Raw genomic sequence first — 25,712 nt, 5'->3', positions numbered from 1 at the left:
TTTTCTCTCACATCCAGATCTGACTGCTTTAATTAGTGGAGCATTGGGATGTCTCAGAGGGCTCCTTAAGTTGGGTCTATGACGATGACAAGGTGGCACCCCATGGCTCCTGAATTTCAGCAGCTATTCATTCAGTCTAAGGTGGACTCGCTGGTAGCTCAGGTTACCAAGCATCCTTCCCTCCCTAGTGAGGGAGTAGTCTTGAAGGATGCACAGGACCAGAGGGTGGATGTAGTCCATAAACATCAGTTTGAAGCCTAAGCCTTGGGGTTTAAGGTGGCCTCTTTCGTGGCACATGCCTGTTATACCAGAGTCCATCATATTCACAGCATGGATGACGAATGTTCCCAGCTAGTCCTGGAGGGGATTGACTATGTGGCTGATGCCCTATATAACATTATCAGGGTCTTGAGCAAGGTCTTGGCTTATTCCATCTCCACCTGCAGAATACTCTGGATTAGGCAATGGGCGGGAGATTTGGCTTCCAAAACCACTTTAGGCAGACACCCCTTTAAGGGGCAGATGCTTTTTAGAAAGGGTTTGGACAATCTTATGGCCAGTGTGGCTAATCACCAACCAAAGACACTTCTGGAGAGCAGATCTCGGAATTCTTGAGGGTCTACTCAAGAGTACCTTTCTTGGCTCCAGGTGTTTTCGACAGTACTCTGGAGGCTCCTCCACTCGGAGAACATTTCAGGTTACAGACAAAGGTTTGGTAACTCTAGTCGTACCCAGTCTTCTGCTCCGCTCTCTACCGTGAACTCCAAGAAGTACCAATGATGCCAGGGATGTAGCCAGACTTCCACAGATAGGAAAATGGTTAATGAACATCTGGAAGGCTTGGATGTGGATCAGCTCGGACAATTGAGTGCTGGCTATAATCCAAAAAAGATACTAACTAGAATTCAGCTACCCTTTGGCCTGCTTTGTGGATTCATTGGCTGGACAGCCAAAAAAGCAAAGTCCAAGCTACAGTAGATAGATTGTTAGCCATTTGAGCCATAGAGTCTATTCTATTCTGTCCATAGAATCGGGCTTGGGCAGATACTCTATATACTTCATAGTTCTCCCCCCAAGGCCCCCCCCCAAAAAAAAAAAAACTCAGAAGACTGGAGACTGATTCTGGATTCAGATCCAGAATTGAAGTCCGTCAATGCAGTCTTGAAGGTGCCCTCGTTCTGCATGGAGATTGTGCTGTCAGTCATTGTAGCAGCTGCACCAAGGGAATTTCTGGCCTTCCTGGATTTGACAGAAGCCTACCTCTATATTCAGATTTATCTAGAACACAGAGGATTCTTAAGATTCCATGTTCTGTGGAGACACTTCTTGTTCTCTGTACTCCCCGTCAGGCTGGTAATGGTGCCACATACCTTCATCAAGGTAATGCTGGTAGTAGTGGCCCATCTCAAAAAGATGAGAATTCAAATACATCCCTACTTGGACGATTGGCTGATCAGGGCCCTATCCAAAACAGAAGAGGGGGGGGAGAGTGGTGACTCAAGTGGTCCAGGTGTTGCAGGAAACGGGATAGATTGTGAACTTCTGCAAGAGTCACTTAGAGCCGGTTCAGAACTTAGAATACTTGGGAATGTGCTTCAACATGCAGGAGGCCATGGTTTTCTTCCTGAGCCATGCAAGAAGAAACTAATGAAATAGATTGCAGACTTCTTGGTGATGTCAGCTACGGCGTGGCACTATCTCCAGGTGTTAGATTACATAAAAGCGATAATAGAGGTAGTTCTTTGGGCATGGGCCCATATGCGTCCCCTCCGGCATGCTATGTTGCCTGCTGGTCTCTTCAGATGGATTCATTCCGGAAGCCTCTGGCATGGATGGTGGAAGCTCGAAGGAGCTTACATTGATGGCTGTGATGAGTCCCTGGCAAGAAGCGTACTTCTCTGCATGCCCTCTTGGGTGATTTTGACAACCGATGCCAGCCACTTTGGCTGGGGAGGACATTGTCTTGAGCTTCCAGTCCAAGGCTGCTGGACTTTGTCGCAGAGGAAGTGGTCCATAAATCTACTGGAGCTAAGGGCCATATGGCTCACCTTGCAGATGCTGGAGAAACACCTGGAAGACAAAGCAGTCGGGGGTTTTCTCAGACAATGCCATAGCGGTGACTCATGTCAATCGCCAGGGAGGTGCACCAAAAGTGCTCCACTGAGTCTGGAGGCCAAGCTGTTCAGGCTGAGATCCTTTTACTAAGCTGTAGTAAAAAAATGACCTTTGTATGCCCTCAGGTAGGTTTTCCCATGTGCTAAGGCCATTTTTACTGCAGCAGTAAAATAGTCAATTTTCCATTTGACGACTTAATGGTTGGCCATGCACTAATATTGCCATTAGCGCATAACTATTTAAAAAAACAAACAAACCAACAACCCACAAGAACTTATTTTTTAGGCGGTAAGAGCTCACACAGTACTCCTGCACTAACCAGTTAGTATGCGATAATGTGAATGTGCTAACCGATTAGCGCAGGAACGTCCACTCTCTGTCTTCTGACATGCCCCCTCCAACAAAAATGAAAAACATTTTTTAGCACGTGGGTAGCGCATACTGATTAGAAGATTACCTGCAGTAAGCCACTTTAAGCTGTTGTAAGCGAGCATTAGGGCTTATTACAGCTTAGTAAAAGGACCTCCTTAAATAAATGAAGTTATACTTTACAAACTGTGCTGTGTTTACTCAGGTTCCCTTTGTCTAATATTACATTTTGTTTAAAGATGAGAAACCAGTATGACGCGTAATAGGGAAATTCAGGAGGAGGAAGTGAGGGCATAAACATTTTTTTACATTACTATGTGTATAAACATATTTGCTCTTAAATATTAAAATTATCTATATGTATGTCTCCAGTTTTTTTAAATCAGAACAGCTTCAGAAGAATACAATCCGTTTTGTTATTCTTGTGTTTCCGATTTGCGATTTCACTTATTCATGGCTGCATGCATTGTGACCATGGTTCGCCATTTTGCGCCATGTGTTTGCGTATTCGCAGACTTCTGACTTTAAAAAAAAAAAAAAAAAGCTTTGTTTTCTTTCTCTTTCACTTCCAGTTTTGGCTTTGCTTCCAGAAATGGCCACCAAGTTAGAAGCATAAGGGAGTCAGTTACAGGTATAATAAATTTTTAAATAAACTTGAAACTTGAAAGAGAATGGCCACCAAGCACCAAAAGAGTGAGTTACAAGAATTTGCAGGTACAGCTCCAAAGAAAAAGAAGAGGGTTATCATGCTTCTGTACCGGGCCATGGTACGCCCTCACCTGGAATACTGCATCTAGCACTGGTGAGCGGACTACTAGGCAGGATGGGCCACTGGTCTTACCCAGCAGTGGCAATTCTTATGTTCTTATGTCTGAGAGACAAAATACATGTTTTAGATAGGCTTCGTTCTGGCAAGTCTGTTTCTGGTGTCAGCCGTGAGTTCAATGTGGACGAATCCAGAATCCAATCCATCTGGAAAAAAGAGGAAGATATTTATCTGTTTGTTTGTGAAGCTGCACCGGGTAGTTCCAAAACAACATCTGTGGTTTGTGATCAGTCCTTGGAAAAGATGGAGAAAGGGCTAAATTTGTGGATAATACAAATAGTGAATGAGAAAAAAGCACAGTGGACATCATTGTTGTCAGTATGAAAGCCAGAGGCATTGACAAACCCATCACCCAGGGGCAGGAAAATGTGAAACCCTGTTCTACAAGTTCAGGCTAGCTAGCACGTTTTAAAAAGCGATATGCGCTAAAAATGTAAGCCTCTCCGGGGAGGCAGGTTCAACTGACAACGAAGCTGCTGAGGAATTTAAGTGTAATTGAAGAAAAGGGGTATTTGGTAGAGGAGGCATTCAGTGTGGATGATACTGGCTTATTTTTTTATGAGCAGACTGGGAAATGAACATACTGTATTTTCTCGCATATAACGCGCGCGTTATACGTGGTTTTTACGTACCGCGCATACCCTTGCACGTTATACACGTGAGCGCATTGTACAATTTTTTTTTACATAGTCCCCCCCCGACGTCCGATTCACCATGTGCCCAACCCGACCATGTGCCCAAGGCCCCGCCCCCAGGAGGGACCTAAGGCTCCCGGGCCTATTCTGATTGGCCCAGGCGCCTTAGGCCCCACCAGTAGGCGGAGCTTTGGGACGGATGGGCCAATCCGGCCTCATTCCGTCGTTGGCTGCCTGCCGGACAGGTGGGTTTGGCTCCCGTCTGTCCGGCCAACTACACAAAGGTACGGGGAAGGGGGGTGGGGGTGTCGTGGGGGTCGGCCAGGGGGGTCGCGGGTCGGCTGGGGGGGGGGGGGGTCATTGGGGGGGGGGGGGTTTGCGTCAAGGGCAGGAGGGCCTGGGATCCCTCCTGCCCGTAATGTAGTGCGGGGTGGGGGTAGGAGGTCGCCATGGCCAGGAGGGTTTGGGCTCCCTCCTGGCCCAAACAACTAGCGGGGGGGGGGGGGCCAGGGCCAGGAGGACTTGGGCTCCCTCCTGGCCCTATATTGTCGGGGAGTTGGGGAGTCAGCGGGGCAAGAGGGCTTGGGCTCCCTTTTGCCCCGATCGTGTCGGGGAGTCGGGGGGGGGGGGCAAGAGGGCTTGTGCTCCCTCTTGCCCCGATCATGTCGGGGGTGCTGTGGTTGGCTGGGTCAGGAGGGCTTGAGCTCCCTCTTGCCCCGATCGTGTTGGGGAGTCGGGACCGCCAAGAGGAAGCAGCAGGACACCGGTAGGAGCTTCTACATGATGGGGGGGTCGGGAGGCTGTGGGGGTGCGAGCGGTCCTTCAGGGTGGGGGTGCGGGTGGGAGTGCGTGCGAGCAGTCCTTCGGGGTGGGGGTGCGGATGCGTGCGAGCGGTCCTTCGGGGTGGGGGTGTGAGCGGTCCTTCGGGGTGGGGGTGCGAGTGGTCCTGCGGGGGGGGGGGGTTGAATCGGACGTTGGGGGGGGCATCAGGCTTTCAGGGTGGGGACAGGACTTCAAGGGGGAGAGGAGAGTCGGGGCGGGCGAAAGGAGAGTCGGGGTGGCCAGAGGAGAGTCGGGGTGGGCGAAAGGAGAGTCGGGTAGCATGCGCGGTATACGGGTGTGCGCGGTATATAAAAATTTCTGTACGTAAATTTGTGTTTTTCGCATGCTATACCCATGTGTGCGTTTTACACGGGTGCGCGTTATCTACGTGAAAATACGGTATATAGTGAAAAAACAGTAGCAAAAGCTCCAGGATTCAAGACATGCAAAGATTGCATCACCCTGCTACTTTGTGTCAATGCCAAGGGTGGTTTCAAATGCAAGCCTCTTAAAATCCCCGTGCACTTAAAGGAAAGAACCTGAAACTGCATGCCAGAATAGGCATCAAGTTTGGAAAAAGAAAAAAACTTAATATAATGGGGTTTCCAAACATTAACACAGACAACCAAAATGTACTGAACCAAAAATGATTGAAGGCTTGTTCTGAAGTCTCTGAACTCAGCAAATGCATTTACAGTCCTTGAAGATATGTTTGAAAGTGGTCAGCATGATTCTCAAATAAAACACATCACTGTGAACACATCGTTTAAACTCTTAAGGACAGCCTCAGGGGAAATCATCCTCACAATGCCAGGAAAGTTCAGAAATGAGAATCCTACTCTTCAGCAGCTTTCTTACCCATTGTACTGATGATAAATCAACACATGCTAAATGTATTAATATGCATAAAAAAATTTTTTTAGCATTTATTAAAAAAATTAAAACTGTATGAAACACATCTCAACAATGGGAAAGGGATTGAGACAGACAAACTTGAAAATGTTTGGCCTGTACACATCCATAATTCCTAGTAGCTATCTAGATTATTGCAAAACTTTGTGGTTAGACATAGGAGTGTTCAGTGCTTATATTTGCTCCCAAAGGAGTGCACTAACAGCAATGCTTCTAATCTTAGACAGGAGACCAGTTTCCTGAATGGAGGCATCACAGGAGCCGCATCACCTGCACATCGGTGAAAACCCAGTGACATTTCATATTACCATTGTTGCTAGCTTATTGGTTTTATCTTTTCTTGCAGTATGTGACTTGTACAAGTTGAAATCATACAGATCTGTTTCAGACACATTTTTGTTTTGTATCAGTAGGCAAAAAAGAGATGCTAATACTATATATGAGAATATTTGAGAATTGGGAGTAGACAATTCTTAAATTTAAGCTAGCATAAGAACATAAGAATTGCCGCTGCTGGATCAGACCAGTGGTCCATCGTGCCCAGCGGTCCGCTCATGCGGCAGCCCCCAGGTCAAAGAACAGTGCTCTAAATGAGTCCAGCCTCACCTGTTGTACGTTCCAGTTTAGCAGGAACTTGTCCAACTTTGTTTTGAAACCCTGAAATGTGTTTTCCCCTATAACAGATTCCGGAAGAGCGTTCCAGTTTTCTACCACTCTCTGGGTGAAGAACTTCCTTACGTTTGTACGGAATCTATCCCCTTTCAACTTTAGAGAGTGCCCTCTCGTTCTCCCTACCTTGGAACGGGTGAACAGTCTGTCTTTATCTACTAAGTCTATTCCCTTCAGTATTTTGAACGTTTCGATCAAGTCCCCTTTCAGTCTCCTCTTTTCAAGGGAGAAGAGGCCCAGTTTCTTCAATCTCTCACTGTACGGCAACTCCTCCAGCCCCTTAACCATTTTAGTCTTTCTCTGGAGTAGTACCATGTCCTTCTTCATGTACGGTGTGACCAATGCTGGATGCAGTACTCCAGGTGAGGGCACACCATGGCTTGGTACAGCGGCATGTGTTTGTGTGCCACATGCTTAGGCGTGATATCTGGCCATATTCCTTAAAGGATGAAGATTTGGACAACCTGATAGATATGGTGTAGTATGACATACAGCCCTCAAATAACTTCTAGATAGTCTGCTCTCTCTTTTTCTAAAGAAGTTGCTTTTTGAAGGTTTAGAAGACCTTTTAATCATTGTGTTTTGTATCTGTTTTCAGAATGAATTTATCACAGTTACAATTGCTGTATGTCTGTGATTTTGCAGCATCCAGAATACTGTGTATACTTTTCTCTGAAGACAACTGTGTAACTTTAGAATGAGAGTAATTATAACACCTGCACATTTCTGACTGTCCTAGAAGGACAAGCGTGAGAGACTAAATTTTCCATGGCCATGAAACTGGTTTTGCATATTATTCAGCTTACAAGACAATGCTTCTCATTGTTTAAAGACTGCTGCTTTCCACAACCAATGGAAATCAGAAATCTTCTTGGTTTGACACATGGTTTATGTTTTTTGGGGATTTGATAAAGTTTCCTATCCTAAATGAGATAACAATGCGATGTAGAATAATAATTAAAATAGTTCAAATAGAAAGAAATACCATTTCCTTTTAGGAAAGGAAAGAAAGAGACAGTTCCTTGTGGAAAAAAAACAACCCCTTCCCCTCCCCCCCCCCGTGATTTATAAGGTCAATGGATCCCCTGGTAGTTGATTCCTAAGTGAATTGTGTAGGTCTTCTCAAATAGATACATTTTGAGAAAGATTTTAAATTTTGGGAATGTATGTTTTAAGTCACATCGCAGAGAGAAAGAAATTCCAGAATGACAGGGCAAGCAGCATAAAAGGCAAGAGAGATGTCCTAATAACTAAAGTTTAAAAATGTAACGTCCCAACAAGGATTCTAGTTTTGGCTTAAGGCTATGTCTTCTTCTGTGGACACTAAGGGCTCCTTTTACAAAGGTGCGTTAGGGCCTTAACGCGTGGAATAGTGCTCGCTAAAATGCCACGCGCGCTAGCCGCTACCGCCTCCTCTCGAGCAGGCAGTAGTTTTTCGGGTAAAGCATGCTATAGCGTGCGCTAATCTGGTGCATGCGCTAAAAACGCTAGTGCACCTAAGTAAAAGGAGCCCTGAGTCTTGCTAAAACAACGAGAAGAGAAGTTCGCTTCAGCACTTGAGTGCTAAGAAGCGTAGAGGTTTGTCCCACTGGGACAGATAGGGAAATATGTTAAAGTATCTGAATGTAAACCACTTAGGATATAAGTGGTATAGAAATAATAAAATGAATAAAAAAAATATTATACAAGGCAAGCCATAAAAAGACACTATTTTAGTGGACTCATAGTGAGCCTGTTTTAATGATGGGATTCGAAGGCAGTTGTCATTGACGGAGTGGAGAACCCTAGTTGTGGGTGTAAAGAATATTTAGGGAAGACAAATAAGGAGGAATACCTAAGTAAAGCACTTTGTGTGTGAGAGTTGGAACCTTACATTGGATGTGATAAGTGGTAGGAAGCTAATGATGTTGAGAAAGTAAAGAAATTATGTGCTCAGATCTAGTAAGATGGCCACAAATTTGGAAGACTGTGTTTTGGGTAGTGTGGAGATATGTGGAATGCTGTGAGAGACCTGAGTAGATAGTATTAATGACAGTTTGCTAAGCAGGATAAAAGAAGCGTGTAAAGGAGTATCATTTGTGATGATGCATCCAGGTAGGATCTAACAGTTTTAAACTGACTTAAAGAGAAAAAACAGATCTTAAGCCTGGGTGAATGAAAGCTCTTGGTTGAGGATAACTCCAAGATACAATACCTGAAGTGGGATACAAGAAGGATTGTGGCATTTGGGAACTGGAAGGATAGTGATGGCGAAGCATCACTAACAGATCATGAGATGATCTTTCCTAGGTTGAGAGCAAGATGGTTTTCAGTGAGTCTAGATATCTCACACAAAAGTTCCAAAGCCCCGTATCATACATTACATTACATTACATTACATTAGGGATTTCTATTCCGCCTGTGCCTTGCGGTTCTAGGCGGATTACAATATAGAAATATCTGGGATATTCCAGTAGAGTTACATTTCAGGATAAGAGTAAGTTACAGGAACAGTAATGAGTTATGATACTACAATTTCACAGAAGATAATACTTGTTACAGAAGATAATACATATAACGGAAGATAATGCATTTAACAGAGGTAATACATGTTAACTCGATCGGTTGAATCGGGTGTAGTGTAGCAGAATTACAGTACATTCTAGATCGCAGATAAAAAGATAATATAGGTGGGTATTTCCGAAGTCGTTGATTGGGAGGTCATTGGGTGGTGGTTAGAGTGATGGGAGATATTTTTTGAACAGTAATGTTTTTATTTCTTTGCGGAACTCTTTTATGTCTGTTGTTTTGGTCAGTAATTTTGAGATGTCAGAGTCTATTTTAGCTGCCTGTGTCCCCAGGAGGTTGTCGTAAAGTTTCTTACGACGAGTACCGTTGAATGGTGGGTAGGTGAAAAGGTTCTGTGTTCTCCTTCTTCTTGGTGGGAGGTAGTGGTGAAAACGGTTATTTAGGTAACTGGGTGCCGTGCCGTGGGTTACTTTGAAGATGAGACAGTAGAGTTTGAATTGTGTTCTTGCTTTTATTGGTAACCAGTGTGATTCAAGGTATGCATTAGTAATGTGGTCGTATTTGCTGAGTGAGTATATGAGTCTGAGGGCTGTGTTCTGGATGATCTGTAGTTTTTTTATTGTGTTGATCGTGCATGGTAAGTAGAGGCTGTTGCAATAGTCTACCATACTTAGCACAAGGGATTGGACAATGATCCTGAATTGCTCTTTGTTAAAGAATTTTCTGATTTTTCTTAGATTTCGCATTGTGAAGAATGCTTTTTGGGTGATTTTTTGGATTTGTGTTTGCATTGTGCAGCGTCTGTCTAAATGTATACCTAGGATTTTGAGGGCGCTTTGTATAGGGTACTTGATTGAGTTTACTTCCAGTTCTGTTAGGGATGGTTTTTTGTCCTTCTCTAGTAATAAGAATTTAGTTTTGTCAGAGTTCAGCTTCAACTTGTGATCTGTCATCCATTTTTCCACTGTTTCCAATATAGTTTTCAGGCGTTCTGAGGAGATTGGGTTGTTTATGTCGAATGGGAGGAGGATGGTTATGTCGTCCGCATAGCTGAAAGAAGTAATATTTAGGGCATCCAGGGTGGTGCCTAGGGAAGCTATGAATAGGTTGAAAAGTGTGGGAGAGAGGGGAGAACCTTGTGGTACTCCGCATGGATTGGACCATGGTTCAGATAGAATGTCTTTTGATTTGACTCTGTATGTTCTAGTTTTAAGGAAGCCTTGAAACCAGTTATGAACTTTACCTGAGATTCCTATTGCGTCTAGTATTTGGAGAAGTATGGAGTGGTCCACTAGATCGAATGCAGCTGAGAGATCAAATTGGATGATTAGCAGTCTATTTCCTTGGCTGAGGTGACTTCGAGCTATGTCTAGTAGAGATACCAGAAGAGTTTCTGTACTGTGGTTGGTTCTGAATCCGGATTGGGATGGATGTAGGATGTTGTGGGCTTCTAGGTACATGGACAGTTGTTGTGCGACTAGTCCTTCTATTATTTTGATGTATGTTGGGATAGAAGCGATTGGTCTGTAATTTGATGGGTTATTTGTTGGACCTTTGGGGTCTTTCAGTATAGGCGTAATTATAATTTCTCCGAGGTCTGGTGGGAACTGGCCTTTCCTGAGTGTGGTTTGTAGCCATAATGTGTAGCTGGCTTTGAAGTTGGTGGAAGCAGTTGCTAGTAGGTATGGTGGGCAGTTATTCAGATCACATGATGATTTGCAATATTTTTTGTATAACCTGTCCAGTTCAGTCCACTGGGTTGTAGGGAAGTCGGTCCAGATCCTGTCTGCTGGTATTGCTTCACCTGTTGTGGGCTTTATTAGAATCTTGTCTGTGTTGTTTTGTGGGTTAATGAATGTTGTTCTAATTGAGATGATTTTGTTTTTGAAGTGGTCTGCTAATTGAGAGGCTGTAGGTATTAGGTTTTCCTGGGTGGCTAGACATGGTTTGGTGTCGGTAAGGTTTCTTACTAGGTTGAACAGTTTTTTTGTGTCTGGTTTGTCGGTGCCTATGAGGTTGGAATAATAGTCTTTGCGTTTTTCCTTCAGTTTGATTTTGTATTGCTTGATTTGGATTTTCCATTCTGTTTTAGTAGTATCTTGCTTCTGTTTTATCCATGCCCTTTCTAGTTGTCTACATTTCCTTTTTAGTTGTAGGAGTTCGGTGTCAAACCATTTATCTGATTGTCTATGTATTTTGTTTTTTGTTTTTAGTGGTGCTAGTTTGTTCTATGTCGATTCGCTGAGGGACCACCAGGTGTTTATGAATTCACTAGGGTTGCTGTAATCTATTGCTGGATCCACTGCGCTCCAGAATGTGTTGGGTTCGATTTTCTGCCTGGTCATAAAGCTTGTTTTGGGAGGAGTGGGTTTATTTTTGTTTTGCTCCCAGTTGATGGTGAAGTTGTATTTATAGTGGTCCGACCATAGGGTGGGTTGCCAGGCGCCGTTGGTGATCTGTATGTTTTGTGAGTTGAGGTTTGGGGATGAGTATGCTGCTATATCGAGTTGATGACCTTTTTCGTGTGTTGGTTCCGGGTTGAGGATCTGGTACGATAGGGTACTGAGGTATGATATAATATCTACTACTTGTTTGGAGGTGTGATCTTCTAGGTGGAGGTTTAAATCACCAAGGATCAAATTATTTGTAGAGGAAAGAGAGTTCTGGAGGATGAACTCTTCTAGATCATGTTTAGTGGTGTTCCATTTTCCTGGGGTGATGTAGCATAGAAGGCAATTTAGATTACCTGTGAGGGTGGTGTCAGAGAGTTGGCAGGCTAGAAGGTCTAAATGGGGGGTGGAGTGCTTGGCTAGGACTTTGATGTTGAAGTTGTTTTTTACTATGATTGCTAGTCCTCCTCCTTTTCTGTTGGCTCGGCATACTAGTTCAATTTTGTATCCTTTGGGACAGATTTCAATAATGTGAGGGTCTATGTCGGATGTGAGCCAGGTTTCAGTGAGGAAGAGGCATCCTAGATCTTCTTTGATTAGCCAGTCTTTGATTAGTTCTGTTTTTGGGCCTACCGATCGTATATTTAAGTATGAACATGCTATTGGTGTGATTTTTGTGGGTGGGAAGGGGGTAGGGGCTATATTTGATAGTATTTTTTGTGATATCTGAGGTCTTTGTGAGCTTGTCTTGGCTTTTGTTGTATGTCTTTTTCCCCAGATTGTGGGTATGCTTGATTGGTTGGATGGTGAACAGAGGATCAAGGTTCTGGGGGTTTGGAGTTTCCTGTTTTGTAGAACGGATTTGTGTGGTACTGTAATGATTGGGATCGGCTGTGTGTGGTATCCAGCTATTTTCCAATTGTCTATGAAGAGGGATAGCAGTAGTATGGCAAGGATGAGTTTGGATGTGCTTGTATCCATTGTGTGGGTGGTTGAGAGAAGTTGTTGTGGGGTTTGCTGGTACTTTGGAGGGACTCAGTATGTAGGCTGGTCGGGTTCCTGTTTGTAGTTGAGTCACCTAGTAGTTGTTTGGTTGATTTTGGTAGTGGTGTTCTAGTGTGATTTCTAGGTGGTGTTAGGTGGCTATTCTCTCTCACCTCTGGTTAGCTGGTATTGGCAGTTTCTGTAATTCGGCAGTCGTCCCTGCAGTCGCTTCCCAAAGGCGCGCACTAAGGCGCATGCGCCTTTGTCGTGCGCCTTCGTCGGCGCACTTAAATCCCCAACATAGATCTGTGTTTCATTGTTCCCTCAGCTTCATCAGGGGGAAAAATTATTCTGCAAAAGCTTTATCTTTCACTATTTTCTAAAGAAGATAATTCTAACCTGACAGCTGCTGTGAGAGTTTAATTTCCTTGTGTGATCATCTCCAGTGTTTTCAACTATCAGAAGATGCCAAAATTGAGCTCTTGATTGTAGGGACACCATTCTACCATTCTGAAACAGGGCGAGATCGGCACACTGATTTCACCGCCCCTGTGAAGAATTATGAATTATTCCCATTCCCTCTCCCTTCTTGCCAAGCAGCCATTCTAAGTAAAGGAAAATGCTAGTCTCTTGTCACAAGACCTTTGTCACATATTAACCTGACACAGGTTTACCATCATCCCTTATATGGGCAACAATCAGACTCTGCCTACGTGCAGGGCTTGAGCTCAAGGCTAATCAAGAAAGCTTAAGGAGTATGCATTATAACCTTTGGACTGTCACATGCTTATCTTACTTGGAAAGGACATCAGCTGACAGGCATTGCACAGGCTTTTCATATGTGTAAAGACTCAGGCTCTGTCCACATGTTAATCAGGCCCTTGTCTAAGTGCTGAGTTGGAGGATGATCACGAGGTAAAAGCACGAGGTAAAGGGAGGGTGATCACGATGTATAAGCATGTATCTTTTTTTGTATCCACCAATGTAAAATCATGTAACTTTGTACCCACCAATCATGAGATGTGTAAACAAAGGAGTTACTATGATGTCATTAGCTTAGAAGCATAATAAAAAGGGACTCGGAGCTAGCCCCTGGCAGCGCCTCCTCCCGACTCTAAGACTGCGTGTGTGTGTTTCCTTTGTGGAATTCCTACACTTGATATATTGACAACATTCTTTCATTCAATCACTTTGAACAATTACTCTCACCAATCAAAAACTGTGTCCAGTCATTTTCATCATTCCATTGGCTAGCAACATCAGTTTTATCCAGTGAAATATCTTCTTTATTTCATATCTGATTGATCACCAATCATAAACCATCCCATTCCTTTTCCTTATTTTACTGTGTTCCATTAAAATTATTACATTATATCATTGAGAAACATAAACATTATTGTTTTTGTTAAAACCTGAGCTATATGTTTGTTTTAAGATTGTGTGTTTTTATGTAAACCGCTTAAACTTAAACAGTCTATACATTTTTAAAATAAATAAATAAAAACCATTGTTCCTTCTTTAGCAGTATACAGTACATGATCCTTCCCATCATTAACGTGACAGTTTTCAAAAACTTTTATTAGATGATTACCTTCATTCCAGTGTAAAAGCAGTGGTGCCTTTTCTTTCTGCAATCTTAAAATTATTAAGAGGTTCCCTGATACATAATTTGATCTCATTTTTTGTTGGTCCATTGTAATATACAGTAGGTTACAGGGCCGAGTATACAAAAATTACTTGACCACCCATCCTCCCCACTCCTGCCCACTCCTAGCTCTTTTCTTTACTTATAGTCTTAATTTATAGTACATTATTCTACAGCTCTTACTGTGATATGTGTCAAGTAACTTATGGTATGCTCTGCCCTGTAATCTATGGGGCTAATTTTTAAAGTACTTAGGGCTCCTTTTTACTAAACTGTGCTAGTGGTTTTAGCACGCGCGCTACACACTAACGCCTCCATAGAGCTGGTGTTAGTATTTTCCGCGTAGCGTGGGGGTTAGTGTGCGCTAATCTTCAGCGCATGCTAAAAACACTAGCATACCTTAGTAAAAGAAGCTCTTAGACACACAAAGTACCACTGAAACTTTGTGTGTCTAAGTACTTTGAAAATGAGCTTCTAAATTACATTAGAGAAATAAAACATATTCTTTTATGTAATGGTAATAGGTTTATTTATATTAAATGTTTGGCACCCATTACAAGTAAAGCTTTAACCTGAATCTGATATGTATTTTGTTATTTTAACTAACCCTGTAGGACTTGTGAGGATGAGTACTTCACATATGAAAATAATTAATATACATGGGCAGATAGTAATGGTTGTGACTTTTTTTTTCCTTTCACCTTAAAGGGATGCTTCATTTGGGAACTGCACATACAATCTGACAGTACTAGACTGTTTACAAGGAATAAGAAAGGTAAGGGTATAATTTTTTTTTTTTTTGCCTTTATGTAGTTAAAGTTCATTCCCTAGCAACAGCAGCAGATGAATCCAGAGACCAATGGGATAGCCCTCATCTACCAGCAGGCGGAGATAGAGAAACTGATTAACAGGTGGTCCTATTGGCTGGCACTCCTCCTGTCTCATCAGTATGCTCTATCTCCCAGCAGGGGAAAGTTGCTGTTCCACTAGCTCCTGGATTCTGGCTGTGGCTGGATAAATATTTTCTCCTGTTGAGGTTTGCTCTTCAGTGAGGCAGTAGTTATATTTCTCCTGTTGAGGTTTGCTCTTCAGTGAGGCAGCAGTTATATTTCTCCTGTTGAGGTTTGCTCTTCAGTGAGGCAGCAGTTATATTTTCTCCTGTTGAGGTTTGCTCTTCAGTGAGGCAGTAGTTATATTTCTCCTGTTGAGGTTTGCTCTTCAGTGAGGCAGCAGTTATATTTCTCCTGTTGAGGTTTGCTCTTCAGTGAGGCAGCAGTTATATTTTCTCCTGTTGAGGTTTGCTCTTCAGTGAGGCAGTAGTTATATTTCTCCTGTTGAGGTTTCCCTCTTCAGTGAGACAGGGGTGTCCGGCTGGACGGTGCCGGCTTTAGAGGTTACACTTGGGCCCCCCCCCCCCCCCTTTGTCCCTGCCTCACCCTCCCTCCAGTGATAGAGGGGTTAGCTGGGTCTCTAATTTTTCTTCTTTCACTTGAAAAAAAAATAAAGAAAGAGACCATTTGCTATTTGCAGTTATGCATTCTCAGGGGTGCTCTACCGGTGTCTGTCAGTCCTGTAAGCCTGGTTGTGAGTATCCCTTTGTTGCATTGCCCATCAGGCTATTTTATTGAGTTAATGCAACATACTCCAAGAAGAGGATTATTTAAGGTCCTGGAGATCGAGGTGGATTTGATTTCAGTCAAATAGATCTAAATCACAATTTAAATCATGATTTACATCACTAGTTAGACTTGATTAAATCATGGTTTTCTACAGAAAGATATACCAGAAAAAGAGGGTAGAATCCACAACTAATATATTAATATACTCACAAATAGTGGAAACATTGTGACCCCGGTTGTCTTGTCGTATATTATTAAATAAACATTGTTCAATAAATATTTCTTATGGAGCAAAATGACCTCAGTGAAAGGGACAGACCACAATATTGATAATTCAGCAGTGTTATTGACCCACATCCGATTTCAATCATAGGTTAAAAAATCTCCTTTATCCTTAAATGTACCGTTAATTGCATAGTAATAAAAACAGCACTTAAATTATATCCCAGAAAGACTCATTCTTGCTGGTGTAATCTTAATATTTACAACCAGATGAAGGTTTCATTTTTTGAAAAATAATTTTTCAGATCAGTTTAACAGTTATATAAAAAAATAACTGATTTGTTTATACTGTATACTAGTGCTGCCCGATTAAGGAAAAAAAAATTTGATATTGGTTTTTCGATTCGATATTCCTGCCCAATTGGGTGTTTTTTTTTTTTTTCAAACATCCTGGTGGGTTTATCTTACAGCCTCTTCACCCCCCTTTGCCTTCTCCTAACCACACTGGCGCTGTGGTGTAAACAAAATAAACAAACAAAAGACTTTTCCTCTCTCTGTTAAATCCTAGCTCACGTTTGCGGTCTAACACCAGCTCTGGCAGGATATACATTTCAAATCTGGTGAGCCTTCGGGACAGTAAGGGAATTTTCCAAGTACCTTTCTTATTTCTAATCTTAATGTATATTTTCTGTAAACCGCTTAGAACCTAACGGATGTAGCGGTATATAAGAAATAAATAAATTACATTACATATTGTAATCATAAAACAGAAAATAGAATTAGATTTTCTACCTTTTTGTTGTCTGGTCATTATTCAAATTTTGTTGGGGGACTGCGAAGATTTGCAACGTGACATAATCAGGCTCAAGGAATGGGTATCAATATGGCAGATGAGGTTCAACGTGGATAAGTGTAAAGTGATGCATGTCAGTAACAAAGATCTCATGCACGAATACAGGATGTCCAGGGCGGTACTTAGAGAGACCTCCCAGGAAAGAGACTTGGGAGTTCTGATCGACAAGTTGCAATGTGTGGCAGCGGCGAAAAGGGCAAATAGAATGCTAGGAATGATAAAGAAGGGGATCACGAACAGATCGGAGAAGGTTTTCATGCCGCTGTACCGGGCCATGGTGTGCCCTCACCTGGAGTACTGTGTCCAGCACTGGTCGCCGTACATGAAGGACACGGTACTACTTGAAAGGGTCCAGAGAAGAGCGACTAAGATGGTTAAGGGGTTGGAGGAGCTGTCGTACAGCGAAAGATTAGAGAAACTGGACCTCTTCTCCCTCGAACAGAGGAGATTGAGAGGGGACATGATCGAAACATTCAAGGTACTGAAGGGAATAGACTTAGTAGATAAGGGCAGGTTGTTCACTCTCTCCAAGGTAGGGAGAACGAGAGGGCACTCTCTAAAGTTGAAAGGGAATAGATTCCGTACGAACGTAAGGCAGTTCTTCTTCATCCAGAGAGTGGTAGAAAATTGGAACGCTCTTCCGGAGTTTGTCATAGAGTAAAACACCCTCCAGGGATTCAAGACAAAGTTAGATAAGTTCCTGCTGAACCGGAACGTATGCAGTTAAGGCTAGTCTCAGAGCGCTGGTCTTTGACCAGAGGGCTGCTGCATAAGCGGACTGCTGGGCATGATGGACCACCGGTCTGACCCAGCAGCGGCAGTTCTTATGTTCGTATGTTCTTATGATCATGGGCATGAAAAAAATAAGCCCTACCTGAAAATAAGACCTAGTGTCTTTTTTGAGCCCCAAATGAATATAAGACACTGTCTTATTTTCAGGGAAACATGATAGTTTGATATTCTCTTCGTGCTCTTCTAAATTTCTACTCATCTTGAATACATTTGCAGCATGTCTGTGATTAAACTGCGTACTAGTCATTTGAATTTTGTTCATATTTCATTATAGCTTTTGCTATGTCCTGTACGTATTCTTCTGAATGTGCATTTCCTGAGGTATTGATTGTTTCTGCAAGAAAGACATTCCCTTCTTTTCTTGTTATATAAGCACATGCAACAGGATCATCAAGACTAAGCCCCTTTTACGAAACTGGGTTAGCAGTTTTTAGCACGGGGAGCCGCACTGAATAGCCCGCACTGCTCCTGATGTTCATAGGAACTCAGTGAGCGTCGGGAGCAGTGTGGGCCATTCAAAGCGGCTCCCCACACTAAAAACTGCTATCTCAGTTTAATAAAATGAGGCCTTAGGTTAACAATTTTGCCCTCTAGACCAGTGTCTCTTAAACTGTGCCAAGGCACAGTGTCTCTTAAACTGTGCCAAGGCACAGTGATGTGCCCTAAAGAGATTCTGGGTGTGCCATGAGAGATTCCAGAATTTTACTTTAATTTTAAAAATTCCCTTCATAAGTATACACTTGAATAGATGACATGTACATCGCATATGCAAGAGTCTGTCAATGTTATGAGCGTCTGTGTATGTGTAAGGATACAACCGCCCAGACAAGCAACATTCTTTGACATGATTGGGCCTTGAAAACTAATGGCAAGTAATTTTTATTTTTATATTTTAAGCAGTAGTTATCCTAACTTGAGCAGCAAAGCAATCAAGGCTTTGTTACTTTTTTTGATCTTATATTTGCGAACTTGGATTTTCAGCTCTGACAGAAATGAAAATGAAAAAACAAAAAACAAAAAAAACTGCAGATGGTAGATGATGAAATGTGTGTTTGCTTGTCGAGCCGCATTTTGAGTTGATTTGCACATCCATCGCATTGATTAACAATTTTATTCTATCTACTTAGTTTCACCATTGTTACAGTTACCCATATATAGCGAACGTAATACCAATCTTCAAAAAAGGATCAAGGGGAGAACCGGGAAACTATAGACCAGTGAGTCTCACATCGGTCCCTGGGAAAATGGTTGAGGCTTTGATTAAAGACAGCATTGTACAGCACCTGGATAACCATGACCTGCTGAGAGGTAGTCAGCATGGCTTCAGGAAAGGGAAGTCATGCTTGACAAACTTACTTCAGTTTTTCGAGGGAGTGAACAAACAAGTCGATAGCGGAGAACCGGTTGACATAATATACTTGGACTTCCAGAAAGTGTTCGACAAAGTACCTCATGCGAGACTTCTCAAGAAACTACAAAGTCATGGAATAGAAGGGGATATACTAAGATGGATAGGAAAATGGCTAGAAAACAGAAGACAGAGAGTGGGCATAAATGGGAAGTACTCAGACTGGAAGAAAGTAACTAGCGGTGTGCCTCAGGGCTCAGTTCTTGGGCCTATCTTATTCAATATCTTCGTAAATGACCTGGAAGAAGAAATGACCAGTGCTATCATCAAGTTTGCAGATGACACAAAACTATGCCGAGTAATCAGGTCACAAAAAGACAGCGAAGAACTCCAGAGAGATTTGAAGCAACTTGAGAGATGGGCAGAAAATTGACAGATGAGTTTTAATGTAGAAAAATGCAAAGTGATGCACCTGGGCAGTAAAAACAAGGAGCATGGGTACAAACTGTTAGGTATAACATTGGGGAAGAGCGAACAAGAAAAAGACCTGGGAGTACTGATAGATAGAACCCTGAAGCCATCGGCTCAATGTGCAGCGGCGGCAAAGAAAGCTAACAGGATGTTAGGCATGATAAAGAAAGGAATCACGAGTAGATCAAGGGAGGTCATAATGCCGCTTTATAGAGCAATGGTCAGACCACACCTGGAATACTGTGTCCAACACTGGTCTCCATACCTGAAGAAGGATATAACATTACTGGAGAGGGTGCAGAGGAGAGCGACAAAGCTAATAAAAGGTATGGAGAACTTGAGCTACAAAGATCGCCTCAGAAAACTGGGACTATTCACCCTTGAGAAGAGAAGACTGAGAGGGGATCTGATAGAGACTTTTAAATTGCTAAAAGGGATTGACATAATGGAGCAAGCTCACTCACCATCAGGGGGAAAGGATGGTGAGCAAGAAACAGCGTTATTCACATTGGCAAATGTAACCCAGTCTCGGACCAGAGGTCATGGCCTGAAGCTGAGAGGGGACACGGCCAAGACAAATGTCAGAAAGTTCTGCTTCACACAGTAAGTAGTGAACGCCTGGAACTCTCTCCCGAAAGAGCTGGTGGAGGAAACCACCATTCTAGGATTTAAGGGAAAATTGGACACACATCTTCTTGCAGAAGAAATTGAGGGATACGAGTGACATTGTATTCGCCAGGGTGTGCCTGGCTGAGCCTCCGCGTGTGCGGATCGCCGGACTAGATGGACCCCAGGTCTGATCCGGTGCAGGCATTTCTTATGTTCTTAAATAAATAACTCTCAAATTTTTTTGTTGGTTTTGCGATTTGATAATTTCAATTATAGTGTGCCGCGAAAAACATTTGCTCCGTTTAGTGTGCCAGAGCTAAAAAAGTTTGAGACACTGCTCTAGACCTATTGCACATTGCTCCATTTCTCTGTCATACACTTTATCCAGAAATATCGTTGTAACATCTTCTTTGCTTGGTGGACTGTATCCTGGTCTCAGTGACTGAATCATATTAATGAAGTGTGGGTTTTCAATCAGGCAGAAGAGTTTGTCACATAAACTGGGCAATTTTTTCATCCATTATTTCTTTTTCTAATCTGCTGGTTTTCATCACAAACTTATCTATGGTGGCTCCTGGATAGTCAGATTTTTTTTCTTTCTTTTAGATGATATATTATAAATATGTGATGTTTATGATGTGACTGAATGTAGCACAGCTGAGAATAAACTGATATAATACAGCCTGATTGGTGACTATTGATTTTCACAAATATAACATAACATAACTTTATTCTTCTATACCGCCACAATCAGACGATTTCTAGATGGTTTACACTGAAGAGAGCTGGACAATCAGCGAAATACAAATAGCAAAAGTATAACATGTTTCTTAAGAATAGTCAGAGTAAAATTATTGTAATTAGTATAACGTCTATTTAGGAAATGAATCTATCAAACAATACAGTCTTAATTTCTTTTCCTCATACACCCGGGACATTAATTGACTTTTTCATGTCCTTACTGGGGTGGTGTATTCATCATCGGTCCTTGACTGAATATTTAAATCTTTATTATTTGATTTTTATGCATACATGTGTATTCAAAGATGACTGCACATAATATATAGTGGTAAAAGGAAGCACTTGACTTGTTTGGCTGATGGTAGCTTAACCATTTCACTTTGCTGTTTCCTCAGGGGCAGTGCTGCTTTACCCGTGCTCATTTTCATAACATAGCTCAATCAACAGTCATCTGTTAACCTTTTTCTGTGAAAATATTACCTATAAAACAATAAAGCCATATTATAAAAACATACTTTAATCTGTAATCACTTGACAAACGTATCTCTCATGTTAAAAACTTAAGTTTTCCAACCCGAGTTGCTTCTTCTACAGACTCGGCACGGTAATCAAAACAAAATGGCGCTACTATTTAAATAAGATGCCAACCTTACTATGCCAAGTCCGAAGTAAGTCAGATGTTCGTAAACCGGGGACTGCCTGTACAAACATATATGTAGAACAAAAAATTTAATGTCTAACTATAGTAGGAATCTAAATGATTCAGACTTGAAGGTTTGGTGTTGTGACTCCAGAGCCCTGTTGATACCCTTTTTCTATTTGAGCATCTTTTAGTTTTTTGGTTTCTGACCTCTCAGGGATTCCTTGACAAATTTTGAGCTCCAGGCAGCATGTAACATTACCAGAGTCTCTTCACTCTCTGAGAGTAAAAGCTTCTCTTAAACTGCATGGAGCACAGTATCTCCAGCTTGTGACCCATCTGATGCTTAGAGCTGTCTCCAAGAATGGAGTCTGTTGGGTTGTGAAGAGCATGAGCCTTACAAAATCACTAGATAATTACATAAAATTAAGGCTTCTATTAGAAGCAATCATATTCTTTTTTTTTCTTTTTTAGGCCTTGCAACATGGATTTTTCAGTTTTGAAACATTTGATGTGGATGAGTACGAGCACTACGAGGTTTGTTTATTTTATTCAGCTTCTAGGTTTGACCTGTAAGCCTTTTTTTCCTCTCCAAATTATCCAATTGCTGTTCTGTATTATAAATTGTATATGTTGTTCAAATTGACTTTATCATACATCTTCATCCCTTGGTTCTAGCTCTTGAACAGCAGTACGGTACTCCTGGATCGTGATGCTTCAGTGGTGATTTGGCCCTTAAAAAAAAATCCAGCAGTCAATTTACAATCCTACAAACCTAAAATATGTTTTATACCGAAGGCACTAAATAATCATCCAATAAGGCTAAAACACAAGAGAAAATATCCAGCTGGATCTACAGGAGTAATACTTAAGGATCTCAAGCGCTCACAGCTAAGGGCCCGTTGTATATAACAAGCCAATAACCAAAAAGTGAGCTATCATTGGTCCTGTATATTCTCCTATTTTCTCATTTTCTCCTATTTCAAAACTCCTTTTTCAAAAAAAAAAAAAATCATGTCTTGAAGCTAAGTACTTCATAATTTATAATGCCTGAATAAGAAAGTACTTTACGTTAGATGAAAAATCAGTACTTCATAATATCTGCAAATTCTGCAAATAAGCAAATGAGTTTTGAAATAGGAGAACATGAGAAAATAGGAGAATATACAGGACCAATGATAGCTCACTTTTTGGTTATTGGCTTGTGATATACAACGGGCCCTTAGCTGTGAGCGCTTGAGATCCTTAAGTATTACTCCTGTAGATCCAGCTGGATATTTTCTCTTGTGTTTTAGCCTTATTGGATGATTATTTAGTGTGTTTCACAGAAAACTTGAAGGTTATTGAGATTATACTGAAGGCAACCATAAGAAAGCAAAATACCTCTTCTATAAATATGGAAAAATTCAATAATGGCAGGACTGCAAATATATATATTATGCATTTGCAGTCCTGCCATTATTGAATGTATGTGAATAGATTCACTTGGGGTTGCTTAAGAGAAGGAAGTGTTTAGTACTAAAGCTGTTTCTCCTTCTACTATTAAGTCTGAAAAGCTTCCATAATAAACATGTAACCTAATTTTCTTTTCCATGAGGAGCTGCCAAGCATAGCCATTTATCCTAGTGTTCTATAGTAATTTAGGGACAAGTGTTAGAAAATACATAATGGCACAGCTTACAGCAGTCCTTGGCATTTTTGTCCTGTTTTGCACTAGTTTGGTGCAGGTAATTGACATGCAGTATTTTTCATTACTCTTAATCATCATCAGGTACTTTGAGGAAGGTTTTTAAAGACCTGAAAAAAAGCAGAGGTTTTCACATTCCTCTGACCATGAGCCCCATGGACAGCCTAGACATTGCAATACCAGGAGCAGCTTGAGCTGCCATCTAATATAATAAAATGATAGGCCGCGCATGCGCACTAAAAAAACGTGTTCCCTGATCTGTCACGAAAACACGATTGCGCATGCGCGGGTTTTATGTCACCACCTGCTCGCGGCGGCTTTCAAATTAAAAAAAAAAAAATTACACAGCTGCCGCGGCCTTCCTCACCCCCACCTCTCACTGTGAATGGTACCGGCTCCTCTCTCGAACTGCACCAGGATCGAGAGAGGAGCTGCAGCGCCGGCTTTCAACTTAAAACAAACAAACAAACAAAAAAACCCAACTGTAGTTCGAGAGAGGAGCTACGGCGGGGGCTTGAGCATAAGCGCCATTGTTGTCCCCCTACCTAGCCGCGAGGCTGCGGTGGCGGCCTTCCTCACCCGGCGGCCGGTGAACCCTAATGCTGACATTGAATCCAAGTAAACAACCGGGGCTGCCTAAAGAAACAAAGTTTCACGGTGCGGCTGAGCTCTGGCGGCTACACATGAAGCAGACATGTGAAACTGGTCCATGGGCCAAATGTGGCACACAGGGTACCAAAATTTGGCCCGCCAAACAATTCCTGCCGTTGCCGAAATTTGCCCCATTGTTCCTTCCCTTCCTCCATCAGGTACAGTTCAGCTCCGCCTATGTTAAAAGGAGCTGCTTTGAAATTGGAGCCCTGCCGCCACCGTAACACGTTCCCTCTGCCGCGGTCCCATATGTCAGAGAAGGGGCGGGACCAAGGCAGAGGGGAACGTGCTACGGCAGTGGTAGGCCTCCGATTTTGACACGGCTCCTTTTAACATTGGTGGAGCTGCACTGCACCTGATGAAGGGAGGGAAGGAAAGGTGGTTGTGCGCTGTTGAGCCCCTCTTTGCCCTCAGACCCTCTCCTAACTGCTCCCTCCTGTCTCAGACCACTGGGGGGAGGTGCCTGTCTTCAGCTGCCGGGATGGAGGGAGGGAAGAAGAAAGAAGGGGCCCTGGCAAGCGAGTTATCAAAAGCCAACCATAGCCTGGGACCCCTACATGGTATGAATAATGACTAGACAACAAACGGTAAGAAAAATAATTTTATTTTCTGTTTTGTGATTACAATATGTCAGATTTGAAATGTGTCTTGAGGGAGGCTGCTGCCGCGGCTTTGGACAGAGGGGTACCATTTTCGTGGGAGCCGGCCTTCGGAGAGGCTTGGGACGCGGGGACGGATGCGGGAGGGGCTGCCGCTGCGAAGGGCTTTGGTGGGGGAGCCAGCCAGACCGCGAGTGTGGGGCCGTTGTAAGCGCGGATTGGTCAAGGAGCCGCCGCTGCCGAGCCTTTGAAATTGCTCTCCCACCGTCACTCCCTCCCGCCCCAGCTCTGCCTCTGCCCCTGCCCAGGTTCAAAAGCAGGAGAGGCGGTCATCTAGCACCCGTTAATCTAACGGGCTTAAACACTAGTTGGAAATAGTTTGGCCACACTCTCTTGTTCATTCTATAATTCTGAGCCACTTAAGAGTGGAAGCTGCTCATCATTCAGTGTGTGTGGCTGTGGTAGTTCTGTAATATGAAACCTATGAAACCAAGATTGGCAAATGGACTTCCATTGTCAGAAAAGGCTGGAAGAAATATGCCAGTACACCAAGCCAGGTGAACCCACAGCTCTGAACAACTTGGTGGCGTTTAGCTGGCATGTTATACGCGTATTTTCACCCGACTAATCAATGATGCTTTACTCTTCATAGCTGTCTTAAAGATGGCTTGAGTGTTCCCCAGAATTGTTAGATCATGCAGATCCACCTAGGAAAGTAATAGTTTGTTATTGCTATCACAGTATCACACTGATAGGTTATCGCCTCACCATATAAAAAGGTGCTATATGTTGAAGTGCCCTTTACAAAAAAATAATTTAATGATCTTATTAAAAACTATTGTTATGGAACTGGGTAACTTGTTTCTTTTAAAATGCAGAGCCACAAAACAGCCTTGAGCTATTTTGTGTCATCCAGGTACTTCCTGTTTTATCTTGTACTGATGGATCAATGTTAGAGGAGCATGGGACATGGATGGGCATTGCTGTAAAACAGGACAACCCACTGCTGTGATGGCCAACTACTCAAGCTTTGCCTACTTTCCTATCATACTAGGTCATGGCAAGGGGCTTCTTTGGATTCAAATGAGTCCAGCTTTAGATATTTAAAAGCAGGTCTTCAATTTATTTGCAAAAGGAGGTAAATTACTAGAACAGTGTTTGGTTGATGGATAGAGAACTGCAGTGTGGCAAAACCGATGGACTCCAGTCCCTTTTCTGAAGCAAGCACAGCTGGAAGAATGTACTGGAAAATTCACTAAACCAAGAAAGGTGACCCTGTCCGTTGGATCTCTGCTAAAACCATTCTGTGAAACAATTGCACTTGTGTGCAACCTGGAACTAATTGATTCATTCATTATTATTTCTCAGTAGACCGTTTCAGTTGTAGTGGTAGTAATGTGATATAGTGGGGGAATTAAAAATCATTGTTACAATTCTGACGTGCCTTTTTTTCTCTTAATGATAATCTCTCTCAAAATTCTTCACAGCGGGTAGAAAATGGAGACTTTAACTGGATTGTTCCAGGAAAGTTTTTAGCCTTCAGTGGACCACATCCCAAAAGTAAAGTTGAAAATGGTAAGTGTTATTTTTAAGATGTTTTTAATT

At 42.4% G+C, this 25,712-nt stretch overlaps 1 protein-coding gene across 2 annotated transcripts in view; it reads left to right on the top strand.

Moving 5' to 3' along the window:
- CDC14A (cell division cycle 14A) overlaps nucleotides 1-25,712 on the top strand; it is a 210,273-nt gene that overhangs the window by 70,134 nt on the left and 114,427 nt on the right. For both annotated transcript variants that reach the window (XM_033915989.1, XM_033915988.1), the window contains exons 6-8: nucleotides 14,584-14,650; nucleotides 21,645-21,707; nucleotides 25,595-25,682. In XM_033915989.1, the coding sequence (XP_033771880.1) occupies nucleotides 14,584-14,650; nucleotides 21,645-21,707; nucleotides 25,595-25,682 (218 nt within the window). The remainder of the gene's footprint in view (nucleotides 1-14,583; nucleotides 14,651-21,644; nucleotides 21,708-25,594; nucleotides 25,683-25,712) is intronic.

This window comes from Geotrypetes seraphini, chromosome 12 (genome assembly GCF_902459505.1).
Source record: "Geotrypetes seraphini chromosome 12, aGeoSer1.1, whole genome shotgun sequence".
NCBI classification, from domain to species: domain Eukaryota; kingdom Metazoa; phylum Chordata; class Amphibia; order Gymnophiona; family Dermophiidae; genus Geotrypetes; species Geotrypetes seraphini.
This window is presented reverse-complemented; position numbering and strand designations above follow the sequence as displayed.